This window comes from Aegilops tauschii, chromosome 4 (assembly GCF_002575655.3).
Source record: "Aegilops tauschii subsp. strangulata cultivar AL8/78 chromosome 4, Aet v6.0, whole genome shotgun sequence".
Taxonomy (NCBI): domain Eukaryota; kingdom Viridiplantae; phylum Streptophyta; class Magnoliopsida; order Poales; family Poaceae; genus Aegilops; species Aegilops tauschii.
This window is the reverse complement of record NC_053038.3, coordinates 474,451,252-474,464,322: the sequence shown is the minus strand read 5'-3', so window position 1 is coordinate 474,464,322 and position 13,071 is coordinate 474,451,252. Positions and strand designations below refer to the sequence as shown.

Below are 13,071 nucleotides of genomic sequence, written 5' to 3'. Positions count from 1 at the left end.
GGGGGCACGCCCAGGGGGTAGGGCGCGCTCCCCACCCTCGTGCCTAGGGTGTGGGTCCCCTCTAGTATTTTCTTCGCTCAGTATTTTTTATTATTTCCAAAAATAACTTTCGTGGAGTTTCAGGACTTTTGGAGTTGCGCAGAATAGGTCTCTAATATTTGCTCCTTTTCCAGCCCAGAATTCCAGCTGCCGGCATTCTCCCTCTTTATGTAAACCTTGTAAAATAGGAGAGAATAGGCATAAGTATTGTGACATAATGTGTAATAACAGCCCGTAATGCAATAAATATCGATATAAAAGCATGATGCAAAATGGATGTATCAGGCAACAACTACCTCAAGCCACCGAAGCACGATTTTCCTCGGTTCGATGGCTCCGCCCCGTACCTGTGGCTGGATCGCTGCCTGGCGTATTTCGAGCTTTACAAGGTCGCACCGCACAGCTGGGTGGCCACCGCGGCGCTGTACATCGAAGGCCAAGCCGCACACTGGCTGCAAGCATTTCGTCAAACACATCGCGGCATCACCTGGGAAGTGTTCACGTCCATCGTGCTTGAGGAGTTCGGCGCCGACGAGTTTGAGGTGGTCATGCACAAGCTGCTGCAGCTTCGCCAGACTGCCTCGGTCACCGAGTATCACGCGGCGTTCGACGAGCAAATGTACCATCTGCTTGTGCTGGATCCATCCATCAACACCAAGTTTTTCGTCACCCAGTTCATCCTGGGCTTGAAGGACGAGCTACACGCCCCGGTTCGGCTCCAAGCGCCCTCAAGCATCACCCGGGCATCGGTATTGGCGCGCATTCAAGAGGAGGAACTGGGCACCATGTGCGCACGCCCACGCATCATGCCAGCGGGACGGCCTCCACCGGCGACGCCTCCTCCACAACCACGGGCAGCCGCTGATACGTCTAAACGTATCTATAATTTTTTATTGTTCCATGCTATATTAAATTCTGTTTTGGATGTTTAATGGGCTTTATTATACACTTTTATATTATTTTCGGGACTAACCTATTAACCGGAGGCCCAGCCCAAATTACTGTTTTTTTGCCTATTTCAGTGTTTCGAAGGAAAAGGATATCAAACGGAGTCCAAACGGAATGAAACCTTCGGGAACGTGATTTTTGGAACAAACGTGATCCAGAGGACTTGGAGTCTACGTAAAGCAATCAACGAGGAGAGCACAAGGCAGGGGGCGCACCTACCCCCCCCCCCCAGGCGCGCCCTCCACCCTCATTGGGCCCACGTTGCTCCACCGACGTACTTCTTCCTCCTATATATACCCATGTACCCCCAAACCATCAGAGAAGGAGCAAAAATCCCTATTTCCACCGCCGCAACCTTCTGTACCCGTGAGATCCCATCTTTGGGCCTTTTCCGGTGCTCCACCGGAGGGGGCATCGATCACGGAGGGATTCTACATCAACACCATAGCCTCTCCGATGATGTGTGAGTAGTTTACCTCAGACCTTCGGGTCCATAGTTATTAGCTAGATGGCTTCTTCTCTCTCTTTGGACCTCAATACAAAGTTCTCCTCGATCCTCTTGGAGATCTATTCGATGTAATCTTCTTTTGCGGTGTGTTTGTCGAGATCCGATGAATTGTGGGTCTATGATCAAGATTATCTATGAACAATATTTGAATCTCCTCTGAATTCTTTTATGTATGATTGGTTATCTTTGCAAGTCTCTTCGAATTATCAGTTTGGTTTGGCCTACTAGATTGATCTTTCTTGCAATAGGAGAAGTGCTTAGCTTTGGGTTCAATCTTGCGGTGCTTGATCCCAGTGACAGAAAGGGAAACGACACGTATTGTATTGTTTCCATCGAGGATAAAAAGATGGGGTTTATATCATATTGCATGAGTTTATCCCTCTACATCATGTCATCTTACTTAAAGCATTACTCTGTTCTTATGAACTTAATACTCTAGATGCATGCTGGATAGCGGTCGATGTGTGGAGTAATAGTAGTAGATGCAGAATCGTTTCGGTCTACTTGTCGCAGACGTGATGCCTATATACATGATCATACCTAGATATTCTCATAACTATGCTCAATTCTATCAATTGCTCGACAGTAATTCGTTTACCCACCGTAATACTTATGCTCTTGAGAGAAGCCACTAGTGAAACCTATAGCCCCCGGGTCTATTTTCCATCATATTAATCTTCCAACACTTAGGTATTTTTATTGCCGTTTATTTTACTTTGCATCTTTATCATAAAAATACCAAAAAAATATTATCTTATCATATCTATCATATTTCACTCCCGTAAGTGACCGTGAAGGGATTGACAACCCCTTTATCGCGTTGGTTGCGAGGTTCTTATTTGTTTGTGTAGGTGCCTGGGACTCGAGCGTGATCTCCTACTGGATTGATACCTTGGTTCTTAAAAACTGAGGGAAATACTTACGCTACTTTACTGCATCACCCTTTCCTCTTCAAGGGAAAACCAACGCAGTGCTCAAGAGGTAGCAAGAAGGATTTCTGGCGCCGTTGCCGAGGAGATTCGTGCCAAGTCAAGTCAAGATTTGATTTCCCGTCAACGAGCCATTTATGGCGCCGTTGCCAGGGAAATTACGCACAAGTCAAGACATACCAAGTACCCATCACAAACTCTTATCCCTCGCATTACATTATTTTCCATTTGCCTCTCGTTTTCCTCTCCCCCACTTCACCCTTGCCGTTTTATTCGCCCTCTCTTTTCCGTTCGCCTCTTTTCCGCTTGCTTCTTGTTTGCTCGTGTGTTGGATTGCTTGCTTGTCACGATGGCTCAAGATAATACTAAATTGTGTGACGTTACCAATACCAACAACAATGATTTTCTTAGCACTCCGATTGCTCCTCTTACCGATGCTGAATCTTGCGAAATTAATGCTGCTTTGTTGAATCTTGTCATGAAAGATCAATTTGTCGGCCTTCCTAGTGAAGATGCCGCTACCCATCTGAATAGCTTCGTTGATTTGTGTGATATGCAAAAGAAGAAAGATGTGGACAATGATATTGTTAAATTGAAACTATTTCCTTTTTCGCTTAGAGATCATGCTAAAGCTTGGTGTTCGTCTTTGCCTAAAAATAGTATTGATTCATGGAATAAGTGCAAAGATGCTTTTATCTCTAAGTATTTTCCTCCCGCTAAAATCATCTCTCTTAGAAACGATATCATGAATTTTAAGCAACTTGATCATGAACATGTTGCACAAGCTTGGGAGAGGATGAAATTAATGATACGTAATTGCCCTACAGATGGTTTGAATCTTTGGATGATTATACAAAAATTTTATGCCGGATTGAATTTTGCTTCTAGAAATCTTTTAGATTTGGCTGCGAGAGGCACTTTTATGGAAATCACTTTAGGAGAAGCTACTAAACTCCTAGATAATATTATGGTTAATTATTCTCAATGGCACACCGAAAGATCTACCACTAAAAAAGTGCATGCGATAGAAGAAATTAATGTTTTGAGTGGAAAGATGCATGAACTTATGAAATTATTTGCTACTGAAAGTGTTTCTTCTGATCCTAATGATATGCCTTTATCTACTTTGATTGAGAATAATAATGAATCTATGGATGTGAATTTTGTTAGTAGGAATAATTTTGGTAACAACGCGTATAGAGGAAAATTTAATCCTAGGCCATTCCCTAGTGATTCCTCTAATAATTATGGTAGTTCCTACAACAATTCTTATGGAAATTTTAATAAGATTCCCTCTGAATTTGAGACTAGTGTTAAGGAGTTTATGAACTCGCAAAAGAATTTCAATGCTTTGCTTGAAGAAAAATTGCTTAAGGTTGATGAATTGGCTAGGAACGTTGATAGAATTTCTCTTGATGTTGATTCTTTGAAACTTAGATCTATTCCACCTAAGCATGATATCAATGAGTCTCTCAAATCCATGAGAATTTCCATTGATGACTGCAAAGAAAGAACCGCTAGGATGCGTGCTAAGAAAGATTGCTTTGTGAAAGCGTGCTCTTCTAGTTTCTATGAGAATAAAGATGAAGATCTAAAAGTTATTGATGTGTCTCCTATTAAATCTTTGTTTTGCAATATGAATCTTGATAATGATGGGACTGGAGATGAGTTACCTTTACCTAGAAGGCGTCCCAAAAATTCGGAGTTTTTAGATCTTGATGCAAAAATTGTTAAAAGTGGGATTGAAGAGATCAAAACTTTAGATATTAATGAACCCACTATCTTGGATTTCAAGGAATTTAATTATGATAATTACTCTTTGATAGATTGTATTTCCTTGTTGCAATCCGTGCTAAATTCTCCTCATGCTTATAGTCAAAATAAAGCTTTTACTAAACATATCGTTGATGCTTTGATGCAATCTTATGAGGAAAAACTTGAGTTGGAAGTTTCTATCCCTAGAAAACTTTATGATGAGTGGGAACCTACTATTAAAATTAAAATTAAAGATCATGAATGCTATGCTTTGTGTGATTTGGGTGCTAGTGTTTCCACGATTCCAAAAACTTTGTGCGATTTGCTAGGTTTCCGCGAATTTGATGATTGTTCTTTAAACTTGCACCTTGCGGATTCCACTATTAAGAAACATATGGGAAGAATTAATGATGTTCTTATTGTTGCAAATAGGAACTACGTGCCAGTAGATTTTAGTGTTCTTGATATAGATTGCAATCCTTCATGTCCTATTATTCTTGGTAGACCTTTCCTTAGAACGATTGGTGCAATTATTGATATGAAGGAAGGGAATATTAGATTCCAATTTCCGTTAAGTAAAGGCATGAAACACTTCCCTAGAAAGAAAATAAAATTACCTTATGAATCTATTATGAGAGCTACTTATGGATTGCCTACCAAAGATGGCAATACCTAGATCTATCCTTGCTTTTATGCCTAGCTAGGGGCGTTAAACGATAGCGCTTGTTGGGAGGCAACCCAATTTTTTTTTCTATTTGCTTCTGTTTAGGAATAAATATTTGATCTAGCCTCTGGTTAGATTTGTTTTTATGTTTTAATTAGTGTTTGTGCCAAGTTAAACCTACAGGATCTTCTTGGATGATAGTTATTTGATCTTGCTAAAACTTCCAGAAACTTCCTGTTCACGAAAACAATTGTTACAAATAACCAGAACGTGATTAAATACTGATTCCAATTGCAGTAGATCAATAAACAAATTTTCTAGGTCGTCCTATTTTGGTAGATTTTTCTGAGTTCCAGAAGTTTGTGTTAGTTACAGATTACTACAGACTGTTCTGTTTTTGACAGATTCTGTTTTTCTGTGTGTTGTTTGATTATTTTGATGAATCTATGGCTAGTAAAAGAGTTTATAGACCATAGAGAAGTTGGAATACAGTAGGTTTAACACCAATATAAATAAATAATGAGTTCATTACAGTACCTTGAAGTAGTGTTTTGCTTTCTTTCGCTAACGGAGCTCACGAGATTTTCTGTTAAGTTTTGTGTTGTGAAGTTTTCAAGTTTGGGTAAAAGATTTGATGGATTATGGAACAAGGAGTGGCAAGAGCCTAAGCTTGGGGATGCCCATGGCACCCCAAGATAATCTAAGGACACCAAAAAGCCAAAGCTTGGGGATGCCCTGGAAGGCATCCCCTCTTTCGTCTTCGTCCATCGGTAACTTTACTTGGAGCTATATTTTTATTCACCACGTGATATGTGTTTTGCTTGGAGCGTCTTGTATGATTTGAGTCTTTTCTTTTTAGTTTACCACAATCATCCTTGCTGTACACACCTTTTTAGAGACACACACATGATTCGGAATTTATTAGAATACTCGATGTGCTTCACTTATATCTTTTGAGCTATATAGTTTTTGCTCTAGTGCTTCACTTATATCTTTTAGAGCACGGTGGTGGATTTGTTTTATAGAAACTATTGTTCTCTCATGCTTCACTTATATTATTTTGAGAGTCCTACAAAACAGCATGGTAGTTTGCTTTAATTATGATAGGCATCCAAGATTAGTAAAAAAAATTCTTATGAGTGTGTTGAATACAATGAGAAGTTTGATGCTTGATAATTGTTTTGAGATATGAAGATGGTGATATTAGAGTCATGCTAGTTGAGTAGTTGTGAATTTGAGAAATACTTGTGTTAAAGTTTGTGATTCCCGTAGCATGCATGTATGGTGAACCGTTATGTGATGAAGTCGGAGCATGATTTATTTATTGATTGTCTTCCTTATGAGTGGCGGTCGGGGACGAGCGATGGTCTTTTCCTACCAATCTATCCCCCTAGGAGCATGCGCGTAATACTTTGCTTTGATAACTTGTATATTTTTGCAACAAGTATATGAGTTCTTTATGACTAATGTTGAGTCCATGTATTATACGCACTTTTCTTCCTTCCACCATTGCTAGCCTCTCTAATACCGCGCACTTTTCGCCGGTATCATACACCCACCATATACCTTCCTCAAAACAACCACCATACCTACCTATCATGGCATTTCCATAGCCATTCCGAGAATATTGCCATGCAATTTACCACCGTTCCGTTTACTATGACACGCTCCATCATTGTCATATTGCTTTGCATGATCATGTAGTTGACATCGTATTTGTGGCAAAGCCACCGTTCATAATTCTTTCATACATGTCACTCTTGATTCATTGCATATCCCAGTACACCGCTGGAGGCATTCACATAGAGTCATATTTTGTTCTAAGTATCGAGTTGTAATTCTTGAGTTGTAAGTAAATAAAAGTGTAATGATCATCATTATTAGAGCATTGTCCCAAGTGAGAAAAGGTTGATGGAGACTATGATTCCCCCACAAGTCGGTATGAGACTCCGGACGAAAACAAAAACAAAAAAATGAATGAGAGAAAAAGAGAAAAGGGACAATGCTACTATCCTTTTTCCACACTTGTGCTTCAAAGCAACACCATGATCTTCATTATAGAGAGTCTCCTATGATATCACTTTCATATACTAGTGGGAATTTTCCATTATAGAACTTGGCTTGTATATTCCAATGATGGGCTTCCTCAAAATGCCCTAGGTCTTCGTGAGCAAGCGAGTTGGATGCACACCCACTTAGTTTCTTTTGTTGAGCTTTCATATACTTATAGCTCTAGTGCATCCGTTGCATGGCAATCCCTACTCACTCACATTGATATCTATTGATGGGCATCTCCATAGCCCGTTGATACACCTAGTTGATGTGAGACTATCTTCTCCTTTTTTGTCTTCTCCACAACCACCATTCTATTCCACATATAGTGCTATGTCCATGGCTCACGCTCATGTATTGCGTGAAGATTGAAAAAGTTTGAGAACACCAAAAGTATGAAACAATTGCTTGGCTTGTCATCGGGCTTGTGCATGATTAAATACTTTGTGTGATGAAGATAGGGCATAGCCAGACTATATGATTTTGTAGGGATAACTTTCTTTGGCCATGTTATTTTGAGAAGACATAATTGCTTAGTGAGTATGCTTAAAGTATTATTATTTTTATGTCAATATTAAACTTTTGTATTGAATCTTTCAGATCTGAATATTCATACCACAAATAAGAGAATTACATTGAAAATTATGCTAAGTAGCATTCCACATCAAAAATTCTGTTTTTATCATTTACCTACTCGACGACGAGCAGGAATTAAGCTTGGGGATGCTTGATACGTCTCCAACGTATCTATAATTTTTGATTGTTTCATGCTATATTATATTCTGTTTTGGATGTTTAATGGGCTTTATTATACACTTTTATATTATTTTTGGGACTAACCTATTAACCGGAGGCCCAGCCCAAATTGCTGTTTTTTTGCCTATTTCAGTGTTTCGAAGGAAAAGGATATCAAACGGATTCCAAACGGAATGAAACCTTCGGGAACATGATTTTCGGAACAAACATGATCCAGAGGACTTGGATTCTACGTAAAGCAATCAACGAGGAGAGCATGAGGTAGGGGGCGCCCCCCCAGGCACGCCCTCCACCCTCGTGGGGCCCACGTTGCTCCATCGACGTACTTCTTCCTCCTATATATACCCATGTACCCCCAAACCATCAGAGAAGGAGCAAAAAACCCTATTTCCACCGCCGCAACCTTCTGTACCCGTGAGATCCCATCTTGGGGCCTTTTTCGGTGCTCCGCCGGAGGGGGCATCGATCACGGAGGGCTTCTACATCAACACCATAGCCTCTCGGATGATGTGTGAGTAGTTTACCTCAGACCTTCGGGTCCATAGTTATTAGCTAGATGGCTTCTTCTCTCTCTTTGGATCTCAATACAAAGTTCTCCTCGATCCTCTTGGAGATCTATTCGATGTAATCTTCTTTTGCGGTGTGTTTGTCGAGATCCGATGAATTGTGGGTTTATGATCAAGATTATCTATGAACAATATTTGAATCTCCTCTGAATTCTTTTATGTATGATTGGTTATCTTTGCAAGTCTCTTCGAATTATCAGTTTGGTTTGGCCTACTAGATTGATCTTTCTTGCAATAGGAGAAGTGCTTAGCTTTGGGTTCAATCTTGCGGTGCTCGATCCCAGTGACAGAAAGGGAAACGACATGTATTGTATTGTTGCCATCGAGGATAAAAAGATGGGGTTTATATCATATTGCATGAGTTTATCCCTCTACATCATGTCATCTTACTTAAAGCATTACTCTGTTCTTATGAACTTAATACTCTAGATGCATGCTGGATAGCGGTCGATGTGTGGAGTAATAGTAGTAGATGGAGAATCGTTTCAGTCTACTTGTCGCGGACGTGATGCCTATATACATGATGATACCTAGATATTCTCATAACTATGCTCAATTCTATCAATTGCTCGACAGTAATTCGTTTACCCACCGTAATACTTATGCTCTTGAGAGAAGCCACTAGTGAACCTATGGCCCCCGGGTCTATCTTCCATCATATTAATCTTCCAACACTTAGCTATTTTTATTGCCGTTTATTTTACTTTGCATCTTTATCATAAAAATACCAAAAAAATATTATCTTATCATCTCTATAAGATTTGACTGTCGTAAGTGACCGTGGAGGGATTGACAACCCCTTTATCACGTTGGTTGCGAGGTTCTTATTTGTTTGTGTAGGTGCGTGGGACTCGAGCGTGATCTCCTACTGGTTGATATCTTGGTTCTCAAAAACTGAGGGAAATACTTACGCTACTTTACTGCATCACCCTTTCCTCTTCAAGCGAAAACCAACGCAGTGCTCAAGAGGTAGCAGCCGCGTCCAACCGCGCCCCCACGGACGACTACGGACGCGAGCGGCAACTTCACGACTACCGCCGTGCCAATAAGTTGTGCTTCAAGTGTGGCGACCGCTACTCGCGGGAGCACCGGTGCACCCAGCCCGCCCAGCTGCTCACCATCAGCATCGGTGATCATGGCGAGGTGCTCTCCGACGACACCATCCACGCCCTGCAACTGCTCGACGACCCCAGACCAGCCGCGCAGCCGCCCGCTCCGGCTGGGGACGCTCCCGAATGCTGCCTCCTCTCATCGCACGCCCTGGACGGCACGGACTCGGCGACCACGAGCCGCCTGCGTGCGCTGGTGGGCAACCAGGTCATGTTGCTTCTTCTCGATTCGGGCAGTTTGCACAGCATCGTAAACAAGTCCTTCGTCGATCGCCTCGGGCTGGCGACGGAAGAGATGCCGCGGGTGGACGTGCGCGTTGCCAACGGTGACCGTCTCACCTGCAACCGTATCGTGCCCGAACTCAAGTGGTGGATGCAGGGGCACACATTCGCCACACCGATGCGCGAGCTGGACATTGGCGCCTACGACGGCATCCTGGGCATGGACTGGCTTGCCCAACACAGTCCCATGACGTGTCACTGGCAGGACAAGTGGGTCAAATTCACCCACGACGGCGAAGAGGTCACGCTTCGGGGCGTGCCCACGAAGGCGTCCACCACCGTCAAGGCGATCAAACCCGACGAGCTGCGCAAGATGATCGCGGGCAACGACGTCTGGGCAATGGCGATGGTGGACATGTGCGGGCGTGCACCGCCACCACAGCGTAAGTGTGCCAGCCAGACGCCGCTCGCTGATCTTCTGGAGGAGTTCGCCGACGTGTTCGCGGCGCCGCAGGGGCTCCCTCCACACCGCCAGTACGGCCACGCCATCACCCTGGTCGAGGGCGCAGTCCCCGCGAACACGCGCCCATACCGTTACTCACCGCTCCAGAAGGACGAGATCGAGCGCCAGGTCAAGGAAATGCTGGACGCTGGCGTGATCACGTACAGTGTGAGCCCGTACACCGCGCCGGTCCTGCTGGTCAAGAAGAAGGACGACACCTGGCGGTTCTGCGTCGACTATCGCCGCCTCAATGATGCGACCATCAAAAACAAGTTTCCTCTGCCCATTATCGACGAGCTGCTCGACGAGTTGGCCGGTGCCGCGGTCTTCTCCAAGCTAGACTTGCGCGCCGGCTACCACCAGATCAGGATGCGCGAAGAAGACGAGTACAAGACGGCGTTCAAGACGCACCACGGTCACTTCCAGCTCTAGGTCATGCCGTTCGGCCTCACGAACGCGCCGGCCACGTTCCAGTGCCTGATGAACGCCATTTTTGGTAAGTATGTGCGCAAGTTTGTGATCATATTTCTGGATGACATTCTCGTCTTCAGTGAGACCATGGAGGAGCACCTGGAGCACCTGCGCATCGTCTTCGAGCTCCTTCGCGCACACCAGCTCTACGTCAAGGAGTCCAAGTGCACGTTCGCCGCCGATCATATCGACTACCTCGGCCATGTGATCTCCAAGGAGGGCGTGGCCACGGACAAGGAGAAAACGAGCGCGAAGGAACAATGGCCGACGCCGACGAACGCCACCGAGCTGCGCGGGTTTCTGGGCCTCACTGGCTACTACAGAAAATTCGTGCCGCACTACGGCATCATCGCCAAGCCACTAACACAGCTGCTCACCAAGAAAGGCTTCGCCTGGACGGAGCAAGCTCAAGCGGCCTTCGATCGGCTCAAGACGGCGATGGTCACCACGCCAGTGCTCGCGCTCCCCGACTTCAAGAAGCCGTTCTCGATCGAGACAGACGCGTGTGACACAGGGGTGGGCGCGGTGCTCGTCCAGGGAGGCCACCCGGTCGCCTACTTCAGCAAGGCCCTGGGAGTGCGTAATCAGCAGCTTTCGACGTACGAGAAGGAGTTTCTGGCGGTGATGATGGCGATCGACAAATGGCGCCCGTACCTGCAGCGCGGCCCCTTCGACATCCTCACGGACCACAAGTCCCTCTGCAATCTGGGTGAACAGCACCTGGAGACCAAGCTGCAGCGCAAGGCCATGGCGAAATTGGTGGGTCTGCAATTCAGGTTTTAGTACAAGCGGGGACTGGACAACGGCGCGGCCGATGCCTTGTCGCGCGTTGGCAAGCAACTCGACCTGGCCGCGCTTTCGACGTAACAGCCGACCTGGCTACAGGAAGTGCTCAACTCCTACTCCATAGACCCAGACGCACAGGATCGCCTTCAGAAGCTCGCCCTGGCCAGCCCGGACGACGACGGCTACGAGCTGCATTGCGGTGTCATTCGCCGCCAGGGTCGCCTGTGGATTGGCGCCAACGCCGCGCTCCGCACCAAGCTCATCGCCACGCTCCACAACAGCGCGGTGGGTGGCCACTCCGGCGCCACGGCGACGTACCAGCGCGTGCGCAAGCAGTTCGAGTGGCACGGTCTCAAGCGCGACGTCGAGGAATTTGTGCAGCAGTGCGCGATCTGCCAGCAGACGAAGCACGAACACTGCAAGCCGGCAGGACTCCTGGCACCTCTTCCAGTGCCGACCGCGCCGTGGGAGGATCTCACGATGGATTTCGTGGAAGGCTTGCCCGTGTCGGACGGCGCTGACACGATCATGGTGGTGGTGGATCGGTTCACCAAGTTCGCCCATTTCTTTCCCCTGCGCCACCCGTTCCATGCACCGCAAGTGGCGAAGGCGTTCTGGGATAATGTAGTAAAGCTCCACGGCATCCCCGCTTCGATCGTCTCCGACCGCGACAAGGTATTCACCAGCAACCTGTGGAAGCAACTGTTCGCCGGTGCGGGCACCAAATTGCTCTACTCCACCGCGTACCACCCGCGGACGGACGTCCAGAGCGAGCGCGTGAACCAGTGCATGAGATGTACCTCCGATGCGCGGTGCACGACGCACCGCGTCAGTGGCGTCGCTGGCTGCCCATGGCCGAATTCTGGTACAACTCTACGTTCGATGCCTCGCTCAACTGCACTCCATTCAAGGCGCTCTTCGGGAGGGAGGCCAACCTCGGGGCAATGTCGGCCTAGCCAGCGGACGAGCACGCCGGCGAGGACATGGACTGGGCAGCGCACACGGAGCACATCCGCGTCCAGCTGGAGCGCGCTCAGCGCCGTTTCAAGAAGCAGGCCGATCGCAACCACACGGAGCGCCAGTTTCAAGTCGGTGAGCAAGTGTTGTTGAAGTTGCAGCCCTACGCGCAGCGCTCGGTCGTCAAACCGGCCCTGCGCCAAGCTCGCCTTCAAATTCTTCGGCCCGTACACCGTCCTCGAGAAGATCGGCCTCATGGCGTACAAGCTCGACCTGCCGCCCGCGAGTCAGGTGCACCCAGTCTTCCACGTCTCACAGCTCAGGCCATTCACACCGGACTACACGCCGGTGTACGCAGAGCTGCCGCGCGTGCCGGACCTCTCCGTGTCGTCGGCGGCACCAACGCAGCCGCTGGAACGGCGCATGATGAAGCGCGGGAATGCTACCATCGTGCAGGTCAAGGTGCAGTGGGGCGAGGGCTCGCCGGCCGCCACCACATGGGAAGATTACGAGGTGCTCCGGCAGCGTTTCCCTTCAGCGGCCATTTGGGAGGACTCGGGGACAAGTTCACAGGAAGAAGCTCAATCTTAAGGGGGAGAGAATGTCACACCTGGCCACTTGGCATGTGTGACTTGGCAACCCTGCGGGAGGGACCCACCGATGTGTGCGTGTGTGAGTTGCGTGAGCTTATAAGCTGGCCGCCTGTGGCTGTTGTGGTGTGTGTGATGTGACCAGTTCAAACCTCTCACCTAATCCTTCCTCTGCAAGAAAAGTTCTTCCTCTCCAAGTCTCTCTAGCGCTGCTCTC

General features: G+C 46.7%; 1 protein-coding gene across 1 annotated transcript; it reads left to right on the top strand.

The window, feature by feature from the left end:
- The first annotated feature begins 311 nt into the window (after positions 1 to 311).
- On the top strand, positions 312 to 10,482 carry LOC141021972 (uncharacterized). The gene is made up of 2 exons (XM_073497841.1): positions 312 to 826; positions 9,177 to 10,482. Exons 1-2 carry the CDS (start codon positions 312 to 314, stop codon positions 10,480 to 10,482), a joined length of 1,821 nt encoding a protein of 606 aa, XP_073353942.1.
- Positions 10,483 to 13,071: the final 2,589 nt, after the last annotated feature.